We start from the raw sequence: 18,268 nt of genomic DNA, 5'->3' as shown, positions 1-18,268 counted from the left end.
AGGATGAGCAGAGAGAAGTGGCCTTTTGATTTTGGTGTAAGTAGGTCGTTGGTTACCTTAACAATAGCTGTCTCTGTGGAGTGATGGGGACGAAATCCAGATTGCAATGGATCAAGAAGGGAGTTTAACGTAAGGAAATGGGATAGGCGTGCATATACTAGTTTTTCGAGAAGCTTTGAGGCAAGAGGGAGGAGGGAAATAGGATGGTAGTTGAATGGGGAGGTAGGATAAAGGGAAGGTTTTTTGAGGATAGGTGTGACCAGTACATGTTTCAGCTATGAGGGAAATATACCGGTGCTGAGGGAGAGGTTGAAAATGTGTTTAGGTATAGGGGTAAGGGTAGCAGAGAGGGAGGGGAGTAGCTGTGAGGGGATAAGGTCAAGGGGACAGGTAGTGAGGTGAGAGCGCAGTATAAGTGCCGAAACCTCTTCCTCAGTAACAGGGGAGAATGAGCTAAGTTTAAGGTTATGTGGGTTGTGGTTGAGTGAGAGCATTTGAGGGGATGAGAGAATGGAATTATGTTGAGAGCTGATTTCATTTCTGATGGAGTCAATTTTGTTATTGAAGTGGCTGGAAAAGTCCTGAGCTGACAGAGAAGTTGTACTAGGAGGTGGGGGAGGGCGGAGGAGAGTATTGAAAGTGAACAGACGTTTTGGATTTGAAGAAAGATTAGAGATAAGAGTAGAGAAGTAGTGTTGCTTATGGAGATTAAGGACAGAATAGTAGGAGTTCAAGATGAATTTGTGATGAAGAAAATCAGCTGAACTCCGAGATTTTCTCCAGTGCCACTCAGCAGTATGGGAACATCTGCGTAGGTAACGTGTCAGAGGAGTATGCCAGGGCTGAGGATGAGTGTGTGATTTCCGAGCTATGGTAAGAGGGGCAAGATTGTCAAGGATGGATATAAGGGTGGAATTATAGTGGCAGATAGATTGTTCAGGGTAGGAAAAGGAGGAGAAGGATGAGAGGAGAGGTTTGAGGGAATTAGCAAGCTGTTGCTGATCTAATGACATAATGCTTCTGTGAAGTTTGGTGTGAGGAGAAGAAGGAGGGAGAGTTGTAGGGAGGGATGATATGTTGCAAGTAAGGAGATGGTGGTCAGAAAGAGGAAAGGGGGAGTTTGTGAAGTTTGAGAGTGTGCATCGATAGCTAAAGATCAGGTCAAGAGAGTGACCATCTTTGTGAGTGGGAGAATCAGTCCATTGTGACAGACCGAAAGAGGAAGTGAGTTGCAGAAGTTGTTTTGCAGATGAGGCAGTGCAGGGGCCTATTTAGGTTTTGTGCTGCCCTAGGCACTCAAAATTCTGCTGCCCCCTCCACCCCACCCAGGTTTAAGGCCTTTTTTTTAGACATAATAGTTTTGGGGCAGGGTGTAAAAAAATGAAAAAAATAATGTCTTTTTAAGTAGATGTTCATCAGGGTTTGCATTCACTCTGGTCACACACACACACACACACACACACATATATATATATATATATATATATATATATAAATACATTATTTTGCAAGTCAGATGATTAAAGTGTTTATATCAGAAAAAATATCCTTCACTGTATGATAGTTTGTCAGTAGGTAGTTGTCTAACCTTAAACATCTTCTTTGGTGATTGACAGTTATTTAAGCAAAATATCTGCTTGGATAAATATGTAATGAATATACAAACTGGCCTTTAAAAGTACTTTAAAAATACAACAGTAGTTATGATAGGTTTAGGAATTGTATCCTAGGGGATAAAGTCACATGATACAATCATAATAAAGTATATACTTGTATTGTTTCTGAATGTATTAAATGCACACAACATATTTTCAGTTGTGTTTTAAGTCACATAGTTGTATAGATTCAGCAATAAATACTTATTCTTTGCATGTATGACAGATAGACAAACAGTAAATGTACAAGTATTTAGTGACTAATCCGTTTAAGTATTTTAATGCCTAATGAAGATGTATTGAAGGGAGAAAGGCATATGCTGTTTCACAGTGGTCACAGTGTAGTGCACACTGCACTGTGTAGTCTGTGTGAGTCTCAATCACGCGGTGGAGCCAGGAAGAATACCACATTCCCACTCCGCCTCCACTGTCACCACGACATGCGCATCCACATACAATCCCATAGGATAGCAATAGCTGGGCCAGCCATTTAAGTCATTTGTAATTGGTTGATTTAGCCACCCGGCCCTTAGTTCAGTAGAGTGGCCCTAGGGGCTCAAAATCCTGCTGCCCCTTAAAAATCTGCGTCCCTAGGCACCGGCCTCTTTGGCCTATGCCTTAATACGCCCCTGAGGCAGTGGGATTGTCAAGAGGGATGTTGAAGTTGCCAAGAATGAGGCAGTGGGTACCATACTAATACTTTGGCAGTGGGTACCATACTAATGTAGATATTGCATTAGACATTGTGATTAGTTATTAGTCTAAAACTAGATTTCCTAATTTCACTAATCAATGGAAGCCTATACCAAAGAGCAGAGGAGAAAATACTAAAATCCACTTTTGTTAGGTAGGTTGTTAGGACTTAGAAAGGTCTTGGCTGTTTTTGTTTATTTTTATTTTTTACAATGCTTGTTTACAAAGGGCAACAAACCCACTTAGATGTGTTGTAGTTTGTTATTTTTACTTTTGAAACTCACACTGTATATTGTCTTAAGAGAATTATTATTATTATCATCGGTTATTTGTAGAGCGTCAACAAATTCTGCAGCGTTATAAACAAAGGGGGAGTACAACAAAACAAATATAGGGATCAAATGGGTAGAGGGCCCTGCCAAGAGTTGCACTGTTGTAGTTAGCTCTTAAGAAGGTGATCTACAAACAGCTGGACCCTTAGGCTTACATGCTAATGGGGTTCAGGGGATAGCGATGGAGGAGTGGAACTGGTATAAAGTAAGGTTAGCATAGGTTGTAAGCATCCCTGAACAGTAAAGTCTTTAGGGAGCGCTTGAAGCTTTCTAAACTAGGGGAGAGTCTTGTGGAGCGAGGCAAAGAGTTCCACAAGATGGGAGCCAGTCTGGAGAAATCCTATAAATGGGAGTGCGATGAGGTAACCAGAGAGGAGGAGAGGAGGAGGTCATGAGCAGAGCGAAGGGGACGGGAGGGAGAGTATCTGGAGACAAGGCAGCAGATGAAGAGCGACATGTAAGGAAGATGAGTCTGGCAGAGGCATTTATTATGGATTGTAAAGGAGCGAGGCGGCAGGTGGGGAGACCAGAGAGGACAGAGTTGCAGTAATCGAGGCGGGAAAGAATGAGAGAGTGGATTAAAATCTTAGTTGTGTCTTGTGTAAGGAAATGTCTAATTTTAGAGATGTTTTTAAGGTGGAAGCGGCAGGCTTTAGCCAAGGACTGAATGTGAGGAGTGAAAGAAATATCTGAGTCAAATGTGACCCCGAGACATTGGGCATGCGGGGTAGGGGTAATTATGGAGTTGACAACAGTTATAGAGAGATTGGGGGTGGAGATTTTGGAAGAAGGTGGGAAAATGAGGAGCTCAGTTTTGGAGAGATTTAGTTTGAGGTAGTGAGAGGACATCCAGGAAGAGATGTGAGAAAGACAGTTAGTGACATGGGTTAGCAAGGAATGAGATAGGTCTGGTGCAGAGAAGTAGATTTGGGTGTCGTCGGCATACAAATGATATTGGAAACCGTGGGACTTTATTAGGGAACCTAGTGATGACGTGTAGATTGAGAAGAGAAGGGGACCGAGGACAGAGCTTTTCGGTACTCCAACAGAAAGTGGTGATGAGGAAGAGGAGGCCCCAGAGAAGGTTTGTCAGGTAGGAAGAGAGCCACAAAAGGGCTGTGTCACAGATGTCGAAGGATTGGAGGGTTTGGAGCAAGAGAGGGTGGTCAACAGTGTCAAAGGCTGCGGACAGATCAAGGAGGATGAGCAGAGAGAAGTGGCCTTTTGATTTTGGTGTAAGTAGGTCGTTGGTAACCTTAACAATAGCTGTCTCTGTGGAGTGATGGGGACGAAATCCAGATTGCAATGGATCAAGAAGGGAGTTTAACGTAAGGAAATGGGATAGGCGTGCATATACTAGTTTTTCGAGAAGCTTTGAGGCAAGAGGGAGGAGGGAAATAGGACGGTAGTTGGATGGGGAGGTAGGATAAAGGGAAGGTTTTTTGAGGATAGGTGTGACCAGTACATGTTTCAGCTATGAGGGAAATATACCGGTGCTGAGGGAGAGGTTGAAAATGTGTGTAGGCATAGGGGTAAGGGTAGCAGAGAGGGAGGGGAGTAGCTGTGAGGGGATAAGGTCAAGGGGACAGGTAGTGAGGTGAGAGCGCAGTATAAGTGCCGAAATCTCTTCCTCAGTAACAGGGGAGAATGAGCTAAGGTTAAGGTTATGTGGGTTGTGGTTGAGTGAGAGCATTTGAGGGGATGAGAGAATGGAATTATGTTGAGAGCTGATTTCATTTCTGATGGAGTCAATTTTGTTATTGAAGTGGCTGGAAAAGTCCTGAGCTGACAGAGAAGTTGTACTAGGAGGTGGGGGAGGGCGGAGGAGAGTATTGAAAGTGAACAGACGTTTTGGGTTTGAAGAAAGATTAGAGATAAGAGTAGAGAAGTAGTGTTGCTTATGGAGATTAAGGACAGAATAGTAGGAGTTCAAGATGAATTTGTGATGAAGAAAATCAGCTGAACTCCGAGATTTTCTCCAGTGCCACTCAGCAGTATGGGAACATCTGCGTAGGTAACGTGTCAGAGGAGTATGCCAGGGCTTAGGATGAGTGTGTGATTTCCAAGCTATGGTAAGAGGGGCAAGATTGTCAAGGAAGGATATAAGGGTGGAATTATAGTGGCAGATAGATTGTTCAGGGTAGGAAAAGGAGGAGAAGGATGAGAGGAGAGGTTTGAGGGAATTAGCAAGCTGTTGCTGATCTAATGACATAATGCTTCTGTGAAGTTTGGTGTGAGGAGAAGAAGGAGGGAGAGTTGTAGGGAGGGATGATATGTTGCAAGTAAGGAGATGGTGGTCAGAAAGAGGAAAGGGGGAGTTTGTGAAGTTTGAGAGTGTGCATCGATAGCTAAAGATCAGGTCAAGAGAGTGACCATCTTTGTGAGTGGGAGAATCAGTCCATTGTGACAGACCGAAAGAGGAAGTGAGTTGCAGAAGTTGTTTTGCAGATGAGGCAGTGCAGGGGCGTATTTAGGTTTTGTGCTGCCCTAGGCACTCAAAATTCTGCTGCCCCCTCCACCCCACCCAGGTTTAAGGCCTTTTTTTAGACATAATAGTTTTGGGGCAGGGTGTAAAAAATGAAAAAAATAATGTCTTTTTAAGTAGATGTTCATCAGGGCTTGCATTCACTCTGGTCACACACACACACACACACATATATATATATATATATATATATATATATATATATATATATAAATACATTATTTTGCAAGTCAGATGATTAAAGTGTTTATATCAGAAAAAATATCCTTCACTGTATGATAGTTTGTCAGTAGGTAGTTGTCTACCTACATCTTCTTTGGTAATTGACAGTTATTTAAGCAAAATATCTGCTTGGATAAATATGTAATGAATATACAAACTGGCCTTTGAAAGTACTTTAAAAATACAACAGTAGTTATGATAGGTTTAGGAATTGTATCCTAGGGGATAAAGTCACATGATACAATCATAATAAAGTATATACTTGTATTGTTTCTGAATGTATTAAATGCACACAACATATTTTCAGTTGTGTTTTAAGTCACATAGTTGTATAGATTCAGCAATAAATACTTATTCTTTGCATGTATGACAGATAGACAAACAGTAAATGTACAAGTATTTAGTGACTAATCCGTTTAAGTATTTTAATGCCTAATGAAGATGTATTGAAGGGAGAAAGGCATATGCTGTTTCACAGTGGTCACGGTGTAGTGCACACTGCACTGTGTAGTCCGTGTGAGTCTCAATCACGCGGTGGAGCCAGGAAGAATACCGCATTCCCACTCCGCCTCCACTGTCACCACGACATGCGCATCCACATACAATCCCATAGGATAGCAATAGCTGGGCCAGCCATTTAAGTCATTTGTAATTGGTTGATTTAGCCACCCGGCCCTTAGTTCAGTAGAGTGGCCCTAGGGGCTCAAAATCCTGCTGCCCCTTAAAAATTTGCGTCCCTAGGCACCGGCCTCTTTGGCCTATGCCTTAATACGCCCCTGAGGCAGTGGGATTGTCAAGAGGGATGTTGAAGTTGCCAAGAATGAGGGCAAGGGTGTCTGAGGAAAGGAAATAAGGTAACCAGGCAGCCAAGTGATCTAGAAATTGAGATGAGGAGCAAGGGGGTTGGTATATGACTGCAACACGTACAGAGAGAGGGGAGAATACACAAATCATGTGGGTTTCGAATGAGGGAAATGTGAGTGAAGAGATGGGATGTATTTGTTGAAAGGTGCAATGAGAGGAAAGTAAAATACCTACCCCACCTCCTTGTCTATTACCAGACCTAGGAGTGTGGCTGAAGTGGAGACCCCCATGTGACAAAGCAGCAGTGGATGCTGTGTCTAGGGGAGAGAGCAGGTTTCTGTTAGGGCCAGAAGGTTGAGGGAGCGGGAGATGAAGAAGAGGTCATGTATAGAAGTGAGCTTGTTGCAAACAGAGCGAGAGTTCCAGAGTGCGCAAGTGAAAGGGGTAGTGGCTTCTGATGCAAGAGGAATGTGAGTAAGGTTTGCAGAGTTTGTTTTCGGAGTCTTTGGGATGGTACACATGGATGTGCACGGCTAGGCAGTGGTTGGGGACCAGGATTAGGGGAGATGTCCCCAGCAGTAAGTAAAAGCAAGAGGGAGAGTGACATGAGATGAAATACGGATTTGCAGTAGTGAGACTGTTTTTGAGACGCACTTCAGGGGGAAGAGAGAGAGCTTAGGAAATAGTAAAGTTCATGATACAAAAGTAAGGTGAGTTTAAGAGAGATGGGTTAATGAACAGTGCAGGTGGAGAGGGAGAAGGAGTAATTGAATAATGTAGTTTGTTATAGAGACAAGAGGTTGCAAAAATGATTATGAATATATTGAGCATTTTTACAAAAGTGGGAACCAGTTAAACACATAAGAGAATAACCTAGTACTTCATATAAGCAATATTTTTAGGCTGCACACTGCATGTGGCTTATATAGAACACCACTTCCCTCAAAGAGCTACCAAATGATTAGCAAATTTGTGACTTACAGTAAACCTTTAATGGGTTCTCTGTCTTTCTTTCTTTACGCAGACTATCTCCAGCCATGAAATAGTTCACCCTTAAGTCTGAACCACTGAATTGAAAATAACTCTCACTTAACCCCTAATAGATGCCAGGTATGAGATACCCATACAAACATTGTTGATTATCTATACCTGAGGGTATAATTCTAATACATATTCAGGAAAAGTATGCACATATCTCTCTACTATTGGTATTTAGTCGGTATCACACATGAAGAGTCCAACATGATGTTGCTGTATGTATTTTCACTATTATGTAACATGTGGCTAACACAACATAACTAGTGAATCTCTAATGAGACCTAAGGTCTTTTACCCTATCTCAGCGATATTAAGCTATTTTATGTAACTTTTATATAATAAAATTGCCCGGAAGGATGGGTTCACTATGATTCTACAGATTTCTACAAAGGTTATTTACTTGAATAATATCTAGCAGCCTATGCCCAAGTGTAAGCGATTACTTTCGTTTAGTTAGTGCAATTAAGTTGAAAAGTTTTATAATTTAAGAAAAGAGAAAACCCCAACAATGTAGACAATTAAAATAGTTAGCGGGCAATAGTTAAGCTATCTTTATCTGTACCATGACAAATGTATTAATGTCTTTCTTTTTCTAATACCCTGTGTGGTATGATAACATGTCTTATATATGTCTGCATGGGTTTCATGTCCCTTTAACACACTTTCAGTGACTGGACATTTAAGTGTCCAGTATTTTTGTGAAGATTTCATTAAGTTCTGTCAACATGAACAATCACAATAGCCTATATTCAATAAAACATAGCCATTAAACTAATTTTTCTTGGAAAAAATGTGTTGAGAGTCACTCTGCAAAAGTTGAAAACAGTTGAAGAGAAATAAAAACAGAATAATCTGATTAGCTTTAAAAACAAGAAGAGGTTACTTCTAAGAAATAGATTGGGTTAAAACAGCAAACACCTTGTTTTCTTGCAAAATGAGCACTTAGAAATACTCACTGTAGCCACTACCTTTAGTGAGATAAGAGAGCTGATATTGCATAACTTAAACTCTACTGTCACATTGTCTACTGAGCATGGGCAAAAAACATTATTGCAGCTAGAGCAGGTGTCTCATAGCAACCATATCAAAGGAAAAGCTACTCATTTGGCTTTCTGTAGAGACTACTGCCCCCATGTTGGGTTGTGACTAGGGATTGGCAAATGTTTTGCAACATTCGAAAAATGAAACAAATTGTTTGTTCCTTTCAAATTTTTTATGTTTGTACAATATTCCAACATTTGTTTAAAGTAATAGTATTTCTAATGCTATATTTAAAAATTGAAGTCAAATTTTTCTAATTTGAATATTGTATAATTGAAATCGAATTAAGCAATATTTGACTTAGAAAAATTAGAATTGAAATATTTGTAATCATATTTATAATGCTCTCTCTCAATGTAATTTTCAAATTATGCAATATTTGAAACAGAAAGATATATATGTATCAGTTTACTAAATTCGCTACCAAACAAACAATTGAACTTCTGAATAATATTTGCTAAATCAAATGTTAGGTTCAAAATTTCGAATGTGGATATTTGAACTAATTATGAACATTCGAAAAATTGTAAATTACATTTGATTACCAAAATTATAATGGAGTTTCATTCTTTTCAATATTCGATTGTACAAAACGAACGTCCACAGGATTCTTCGTTCTACCACACAAATTGTACTTTCACCACATTTGCCCATCCCTGGTTGTGCCAGGAAATAATGGACCTGGCACAAAATAAATAAATAAAAGGTAAAATTATTTAAAAATAATATATATTACAGTTATTTCTATAAGTGTTTTTTTTTTTACAACAATGAAATATACTGTTTTATATCCCTTTATATAACTTTACACAATCACTACCTCATATATTGTTAGACCTATTGTGAAATAAACAACTGCATGGTAAATATTTGCAATACTGAAGGACCAACACAATGAACTTCAGCATATCTCATGCAATCTTAAAGGGCCATAATACCCAAATGTTTAAACACTTGAAAGTGATGCAGCATAGCTGTAAAAAGCTGACTAGAAAATATCTCCTGAACATCTCTATGTAAAAAAGAAAGATATTTTACCTCAAAAGTTCCTCAGTAGCCACCTCCCATTGTAAAGGATTTCTAAGCAGCATTTTAGTGTGTCTGTCCTGGGACATCTGAAGGGATGAGCATCGTGCACTCTCATCTTATTTCACCAATCAGGTAAAGGAAGTTTACAATGAAATCTCATGAGAGTCAAGTCAAATCTCATGAGATCACAGTAAAAGTTCATGACCTCAGCACTGCTGATGCTGATTGGCTGCTGTTCATTTCTTAATTTTTTTTATTTTTTTTACCTGCAGCTGGGAGCAGTTGAGTATAACTTTTTACACAGAACTTACTCTGCTGAGCTGAGGAGATTGTGAGGTAAAATATCTTCCTTTTTTACATAGAGATGCTCAGGGGATATTTTCCTGTCAGCTTTTTACAGTTATACTGCATCAGTTTCAAGTGATTTAGCATATGAGTATTATGTCCCTTTAAGTGATTTTCCCAAATATAAAAGGGGAAAAGGTGAGATAAGAGAAATAGACTGGTATCATTATGATTGTTAAATGTTAGAAATGAGACTTTTATGTTTTTCTCTATAAGATCTTTAAATTGTTACCTACAAAAATAGTCTTGTCACGTTTTAGTTTAAGTTGTGGAGACCAGAAATAGACGTGGCCATCTTCTTGGACCGATACTAGGCTGTTATCTGGCATAGAAGAGATTCGAAGGATCGGTTCTCCATGAGGCAGGTCCTGGATTGCAGCTGGTAGTGTGAAACAGATTTCTTTGCGTTTGGTATTTGATTCTGCTTGTGCAGCATAGTCTCGTTGCAAGTATGTGCAGAAGTTATCCTATCAATTCAAAAGGAATTACTAATTACAATCAGGTTATAATGTATAGGTCGTATCACTTATTGTTCTGTCTGGTTTAATCTGAATGATTGGCATTTTTTAAAAAAGAAACACAGGCATTGCGCCTCAACCAATTAGAAATTCATAACTAACCAACTTGCTTGCTGTGAGTTCCAGATTATTATAATTATTATTATTATAATCATCAGCATATATGTATAAAACACCTAAATATTCCTTAATGCTATTGAATGAGTTGTATAGTTACATAAAAAAAGATAGCAATACAAATTGGTATAAAAAGCCATGAGCTACTTTTTTATGTCAACACAAGAGGTTCTATAGGACAGTTTACTATATGAAGCACAAAGGGGCATGGCATCCAGTGGCGTCACTAGGCAGTGCGGGCCACATCCGAGTGACACCCTCCAGGGGGTGACACCACCAAAAAAAATGTTTTATTGAAATTCAAAGAAATACAATGTAGAGATGCATATATTTTTTATTAGAGGGGCCAGCATTTGTGAACATTAGTGGGACTGGGGAAATTGTAGACACTTCATTTTTTTGCCCCTTGAGCCAGTGCTGCAATTTCCACAAATTGTTTTCCTGGCTGCTTTTGCTTGTTTGTACTTTGCTCCTCCCCTGCCCAGTTTCACTATGAATGTTGTGGGCGTGCCGTGGGGCTTGCGAAGTTGCGCTGCTAGCCTAAACCTGCCTGCCTATCTGTGCTCACTGCTCAGTGGCGTGTGGAGCAGTGGAGTCACTCACTGCTGTGCTGTCTCTCTAAACGGGAACTGGGAAATCATGAGGGGAATGCCTGGCACCTGAACGCATTACTGTCTGACACTGTCTCTAAAGTGAAGGAGCCACATATGATGCCCACCAGACCGGTACGGTTACGGTACACTAAGTTCACACTGAAGAGGTAGGAGGGGAGGGCAGGCAGGGGTCTGGGGGTGGGCAGAGAGCAGAGGTGCTTGGCCATAAGAAGCAGTAGGCACGCGGCCCTGGGCTGTGCACTGACAGACTTGGAACAGAGTCAGAGAACAGAATTTTCATAGTTTGCGCGGCTAAACCTTTTCTTTAGTGATTTATTTTTAGAGTGCTCTGTTTATCTTTCATTTGATGCTCTGCTGAGCCAGGGAGCATCTCTAGGCATGAGCTTTATAATTAATGCAGTGCAGTTTACATATTTTGTATGTGTGTGTGTCTGAGTTTTTGTGTGTGTGTGTGTGTGTGTTTGTCTGAGTGCTTTTGTGTGTGTGTCTGAGTGTTTCTGTGTGTGTGCCTGAGTGTTTTTGTGTGTGTGTGTCTAAGTGTTTGTGTGTGTGCCTGAGTGTTTTTGTGCGTGTGTCTGAGTGTTTTTGTGTGTGTGACTGAGTGTTTTTGTGTGTGTGTCTGAGTGTGTGTCTGAGTGTGTTTCCAAGTGTTTGTGTGTGCATCTGAGTGTGTTTTTAAGTGTGTCTGAGTGTGCCTGAGTGTTTGTATGTGTGTGTGCCTGTGTTTTTGTGTTTGTGTGTCTGCTTTCTGGGGGGAGGGGGGTGACACCATAACTTACCGCACCGGGTGACACCAACCCTAGTGACGCCACTGATGGCATCTCAGAGAAGATCAGAGAAAGCGGACATAAAACCTTATTGCTATAAATTGTCATACTGACACACTGTGAAACCTTTCTGAATACATTAACAACTTACTTGCTGCACGTGTTATTTAAAGGATAACCTCCCTCCACGCTTGCCCTGTTTGGAGGAGCCAATCAAGACTTTTTATCAGAGTAGACAAGGCTTGCCACTGTCATTATCTTAGTAAAACTTACATTGTTTTGCAGCATGTCATCTGATCCCAACTGCTCTTGCTAATTAGGGACAGATATGTAGTAATTTGATGTCTGCAGGACACAGTACTCAGAATTAGAAAACTCACAATTTTCAGAGTTAAAGGAGAAGTAAAGCCTTTGAGATTGTAATGCAAAGATGCCTAATTATGCATAGTGAAACACCTTTGCAATATACTTTAGTAATTTATTTTGCCCCCCTTTTCCTGTAATTAAAAGGCACATCAACCCCTATATTTTTCTTTAATAATTCAGATAGAGCATGACATTTTAAACAACTTTCCAATTTACTTATATTAACAAACCTGCTTCATTCTCTTGGTATCTTTTGTTCCAAGAATAACAATGCTTTACTGGGAGCTAGCTGAACACATCAGGTGGAGCCAATGTCAAGGGGCATATATGTGCAGCCATCAATCAGCAGCTAGATCCCAATAGTGCATTTCTGCTCCTGAGCCTACCTAGGTATGCTTTTTTTTTTTTTACAAAGGATACAATGGAAGGAAATTAGATAACAGAAGTAAAATGTAAAGTTATTCATAATTGTATGCTCTACCTGAATTTTGAATTTCTGATCCCTTTCAGTTTTAAATTTGTTGATTTGCCAGTCCTGAAAACGAAATTAGCACGATAGGCTGAGCAAGACTAACTTTGCCACAGATCTCTTCCTAATTTGCATTTATCTCGTTAACACAATGACAGTGACAACCTTTGTCCTCTCCTTACTCAAGTCCAGATTGGATCCTCTAAATAAGGAAAGTGGTGGGGGGAGTTTAAAAAACTATTGCAGCAAACAAGGTGTTAATCTGTTCTAATATAGGTTAGACTCTGTTGATATATTCAAAGACGGCATACATTTTTGTGTAATTATAAGGGGTTTATTGTCCCTTTAAATGAACAGAAAATGGGGCTAAATAAATAACGAAGGAATATTACAAAGTTTTTAACTACAAAAAAATAAACAATTTATATTACAATTTAAAGGAACATGAAACCCATTTTTTTCTTTCCAGATTCAGCTAGAAAATACAATTTTAAACAAATTAGCAATTTATTTCTATTATTAAATGTTCTTCATTCTCTTGATATCCTTTGTTCAAGTAGCAACTATACACTACTGTGAAATAGCTGATCTAGTCAGCCAATCACAAGAGACAAATGTGTGCAGGCACCAATTACCAGCTCACTCCCACTAGTGTAGAATATGTACATATTCTTTTTTCAACAATGAATACCAAGATAACAAAGTACATTTGAAAATAGAAGTGAGTTTAAAAGTGTCTTTCTGATTTATGCAAGTTTAATATTTTTTTTGTGTGGTAAATTAGAGATATTTTTTTCTTTTTAGAGTCAATGGGAGTATCAGCTTTCTGTAATCTGTGAAGGAGCTAGAATGTACATTGTGCTAATCGTCAACTTGTATTTTTTAAATAATTTGTGTAGTAATATTAGTGTAATAAGTGTCTAATTAATAACTTATGGAACTTTAAAAAACTCAAAACTTGGAATTTACCCATTTAATTTCTCCTGTTGCCGATACATCTATTTTCATGAAGAGCTTTTCTATTTGTTCATCGCTCTGAAAAAAAACAACAATTAATTAGATTAAGAGAAAAGAATAAACAACTTAATTCCAAGTATGATATATTAGCATTTGATAATATGTGTATTTACACACGAAGGAGTCAGCCATGTTAATTCTTAGGAGGAAGGTAATGATTTTATATTATGTAGAAAAATGAAGGACTTTTGGAAACGGAACCAGGATTTTAGAAAATATCCCAATGCTGTGCTGTATTTTATGAATGAGTAAACAAAATATGCCTTAAATTGGGTGGGTAAAATAATGATGTAGCTCAAGTGGACACTGCATTTGTGTGACACTGCATTTGTGTGACACAGCATTTGTGTGTGCTGCACAGTCTGTGAATCTGTTTGCGTGTGTGTGTGTGTGACGCTGTATGTGTGTGTGACACTGAGTGTGTGTGTGTGTGCTACACAGTCTGTGACACTGCATGTGTGTGGGACACTGTATGTGTGTGTGTGTGTGTGTGTGTGCTACACAGTCTGTGACACTGCATGTGTGTGTGTGTGTGAGACACTGTATGTGTGTGAGCTACACACTCTGTGACACTGTATGTATGTGTTTGATACACAGTCTGTGACACTGTATGTATGTGTGCTACACAGTCTGTGACACTGTATGTGTGTGTGTGTGTGTGTGCTACACAGTCTGTGACACTGTATGTGTGTGTGTGATACCCAGTCTGTGACACTGTATGTGTATGTGTGTGTGATACACAGTCTGTGACAATTTATGTGTATGTGTGTGTGTGTGTGAGATACACAGTCTGTGGCACTGTATGTGTGTGTGTGATACAGTCTGACACTGTATGTGTGTGTGCTACACACAGGGATAGGCACAGACAAAGGCTGTGGCAGACATTTTCCAAAGTACAGACCTTAGTGAAGGACACCAAGGTGCATTTGAAATGAAAAACATTATTTTATAGTGTTTGGTGTTATTATACTGATGCAGATACCACTGATCCTATAACCAGCCCTCCTCTGGCTATACCCATGAGCCAGTGTCACTACTGTGTCTTTGTATAGTGCTTGGTGTTATTATACTGATGCAGATATCACTGATCTTATAACCAGCCCTCCTCTGGCTATACCCATGCACCAGTGTCACTACTGTGTCATTATATAGTACTGGGTGTTATTATACTGATGCAGATACCACTGATCTTATAACCAGCCCTCCTCTGGCTATACCCATGTGCCAGTGTCACTACTGTGTCATTATATAGTGCTGGGTGTTATTATACTTATGCAGATACCACTGATTCTATAACCAGCCTTTGTCTGGCTATACGCATGTGCCAGTATCACTACTGTGTCATTATATAGCGCTGGGTGTTATTATACAGATGCAGATACACATCCAGTATTTCACTCAAGCTTTATTTCTCCTGTTAAGTGTAGTCAGTCCACGGGTCATCCATTACTTATGGGATATTAACTCCTCCCCAACAGGAAGTGCAAGAGGATCACCCAAGCAGAGCTGCTATATAGCTCCTCCCCTCTACGTCACACCCAGTCATTCTCTTGCACCCAACTAATAGATAGGATGTGTGAGAGGACTGTGGTTATTAAACTTAGTTTTTATATCTTCAATCAAAAGTTTGTTATTTTAAACGGCACCGGAGTGTGTTGTTTTTTTCTCAGGCAGCATTTGAAGAAGAATCTACCTGAGTTTTGTGTATGATCTTAGCGGACGTAACTAAGATCCATTTGCTGTTCTCGGCCATTCTGAGGAGTGAGGTAACTTCAGAACAGGGGACAGCGGGCAGGTTCACCTGCAAAGAGGTATGTTGCAGTATATTATTTTCTAAGGAATGGAATTGACTGAGAAAATACTGCTAATACCGATATAATGTAAGTACAGCCTTAAATGCAGTAGTAGCAACTGGTATCAGGCTGATATGTATGTTTATACTTAAGTATTTCTGGGGAATGGCACTTCACTGGGAAAATACTGTATGCATATAACTTTTAGCCTAACTTGCAGTGTGAGCGACTAGCAGCAGCATAAATTAGATTTTAAACGTTTGCTGGCATGTTAAATCGTTTAATTATCTGAGGTACTTGGTGAAAAATTGTTTTGGGCGTTATTTTCCACATGGCTGTCGTTTGTTTTGAATTAAAACAGTTTACTGAGCTTCCCTCACTGTTGTATTGTGAGTGGGAGGGGCCTATTTTGGCGCTTTTACTACGCATTAGAAATTCAGTCACAGTCTGCCTTCTTCTCCCTGCATGATCCAGGACGTCTCTACAGAGCTCAGGGGTCTTCAAAACTAGTTTTTTGAGGGAGGTAATCACTCACAGCAGACCCGTGAGACTGTGCTTTGACTGTGATAAAAACGCTTATATTTGAGCGCTGTGGCTAAAATCCTGGTCAGCTGATGTAACTTCTAAATCTAAATTGCTTAACATACCTTTCAAGGGGCAGACATTATTCGGGCCCGGTTTGAAAGATATTATCGCTGATATTACGGGAGGTAAAGGCCATGCCCTGCCTCAAGACAGAGCCAAACCAAGGGCTAGACAGTCTAATTTTCGTGCCTTTCGTAACTTCAAGGCAGGAGCAGCATCAACTTCCTCTGCTCCAAAACAGGAAGGAGCTGTTGCTCGCTACAGACAAGGCTGGAAACCTAACCAGACCTGGAACAAGGGCAAGCAGGCCAGAAAACCTGCTGCTGCCCCTAAGACAGCATGAAGTGAGGGCCCCCGATCAGGAAACGGATCTAGTGGGGGGCAGACTCTCTCTCTTCGCCCAGGCTTGGGCAAGAGATGTCCAGGATCCCTGGGCGTTGGAGATCATATCTCAGGGATATCTTCTGGACTTCAAAGCTTCTCCTCCACAAGGGAGATTTCACCTTTCAAGGTTGTCAACAAACCAGATAAAGAAAGAGGCGTTTCTACGCTGTGTACAAGACCTTTTACTAATGGGAGTGATCCACCCAGTTCCGCGGTCGGAACACGGACAAGGGTTTTACTCAAATCTGTTTGTGGTTCCCAAAAAAGAGGGAACCTTCAGACCAATATTGGATTTAAAGATCCTAAACAAATTCCTAAGAGTTCCATCGTTCAAAATGGAAACTATTCGGACAATCTTACCCATGATCCAAAGAGGTCAGTACATGACCACAGTGGATTTAAAGGATGCCTACCTTCACATACCGATTCACAAAGAACATTACCGGTATCTAAGGTTTGCCTTCCTAGACAGGCATTACCAGTTTGTAGCTCTTCCCTTCGGGTTGGCTACGGCTCCAAGAATCTTTACAAAGGTTCTGGGCTCTCTTCTGGCGGTACTAAGACCGCGAGGAATATCGGTAGCTCCGTACCTGGACGACATTCTGATACAAGCGTCAAGCTTCCAAACTGCCAAGTCTCATACAGAGTTAGTACTGGCATTTCTAAGGTCGCATGGGTGGAAAGTGAACGAAGAGAAGAGTTCTCTCTTACCACTCACAAGAGTTCCCTTCTTGGGGACTCTTATAGATTCTGTAGAAATGAAAATTTACCTGACAGAGGACAGGTTAACAAAACTTCTAAATGCTTGCCGTGTCCTTCATTCCATTCAACACCCGTCAGTGGCTCAATGCATGGAGGTAATCGGCTTAATGGTAGCGGCAATGGACATAGTTCCTTTTGCACGCCTGCATCTCAGACTGCTGCAATTGTGCATGCTAAGTCAGTGGAATGGGGATTACTCAGATTTGTCCCCTATGCTGAATCTGGATCAAGAGACCAGAGATTCTCTTCTATGGTGGCTCTCTAGGCCACATCTGTCCAGGGGGATGCCCTTCAGCAGGCCAGACTGGACAATTGTAACAACAGACGCCAGCCTACTAGGTTGGGGCGCTGTCTGGAATTCCCTGAAGGCTCAGGGATCATGGACTCAAGAGGAGAGTCTCCTTCCAATAAACATTCTGGAATTGAGAGCAGTTCTCAATGCCCTTCTGGCTTGGCCTCAGTTAGCAACTCTGAGGTTCATCAGGTTTCAGTCAGACAACATCACGACTGTGGCTTACATCAACCATCAGGGAGGGACAAGGAGTTCCCTAGCGATGATGGAAGTATCAAAGATAATTCGCTGGGCAGAGTCTCACTCTTGCCATCTGTCAGCGATCCACATCCCAGGCGTGGAGAACTGGGAGGCGGATTTCCTAAGTCGCCAGACTTTTCATCCGGGGGAGTGGGAACTTCATCCGGAGGTCTTTGCCCAAATACTTCGACGTTGGGGCAAACCAGACATGGATCTCATGGCGTCTCGCCAGAACGCCAAGCTTCCTTGTTACGGGTCCAGGTCCAGGGACCCGGGAGCGGTCCTGATAGATGCTTTGACAGCACCTTGGACCTTCAGGATGGCTTATGTGTTTCCACCCTTCCCGATGCTTCCTCGTTTGATTGCCAGGATCAAACAGGAGAAAGCATCGGTGATTCTAATAGCGCCTGCGTGGCCACGCAGGACCTGGTATGCAGATCTAGTGGACATGTCATCCTGTCCACCTTGGTCTCTGCCTCTGAGACAGGACCTTCTAGTTCAGGGTCCTTTCAAACATCAAAATCTAATTTCTCTGAAGCTGACTGCATGGAAATTGAACGCTTGATTTTATCAAAGCGTGGATTTTCGGAGTCAGTAATTGATACCTTAATACAGGCTAGGAAACCTGTTACCAGGAAAATTTACCATAAGATATGGCGTAAATACTTACACTGGTGCGAATCCAAGAGTTACTCATGGA

The 18,268-nt window shown here is 40.8% G+C and overlaps 1 protein-coding gene across 1 annotated transcript in view; it reads right to left on the bottom strand.

Annotated features, from left to right (window-relative positions):
• The window catches only part of LOC128644541 (WD repeat-containing protein on Y chromosome-like), a 385,306-nt gene that overhangs the window by 330,471 nt on the left and 36,567 nt on the right, over positions 1 to 18,268 (bottom strand). The window contains exons 5-6 of the mRNA XM_053697119.1: positions 13,465 to 13,530; positions 9,881 to 10,111 (exon numbers count right to left, since the gene is read on the bottom strand). Of these exons, the coding sequence (XP_053553094.1) occupies positions 9,881 to 10,111; positions 13,465 to 13,530 (297 nt within the window). The remainder of the gene's footprint in view (positions 1 to 9,880; positions 10,112 to 13,464; positions 13,531 to 18,268) is intronic.

This window comes from Bombina bombina, unplaced genomic scaffold (assembly GCF_027579735.1).
Source record: "Bombina bombina isolate aBomBom1 unplaced genomic scaffold, aBomBom1.pri scaffold_398, whole genome shotgun sequence".
NCBI lineage: Eukaryota > Metazoa > Chordata > Amphibia > Anura > Bombinatoridae > Bombina > Bombina bombina.
The sequence above is the reverse complement of the archived record's forward strand: the minus strand, read 5'-3'. Positions and strand labels throughout refer to the sequence as shown.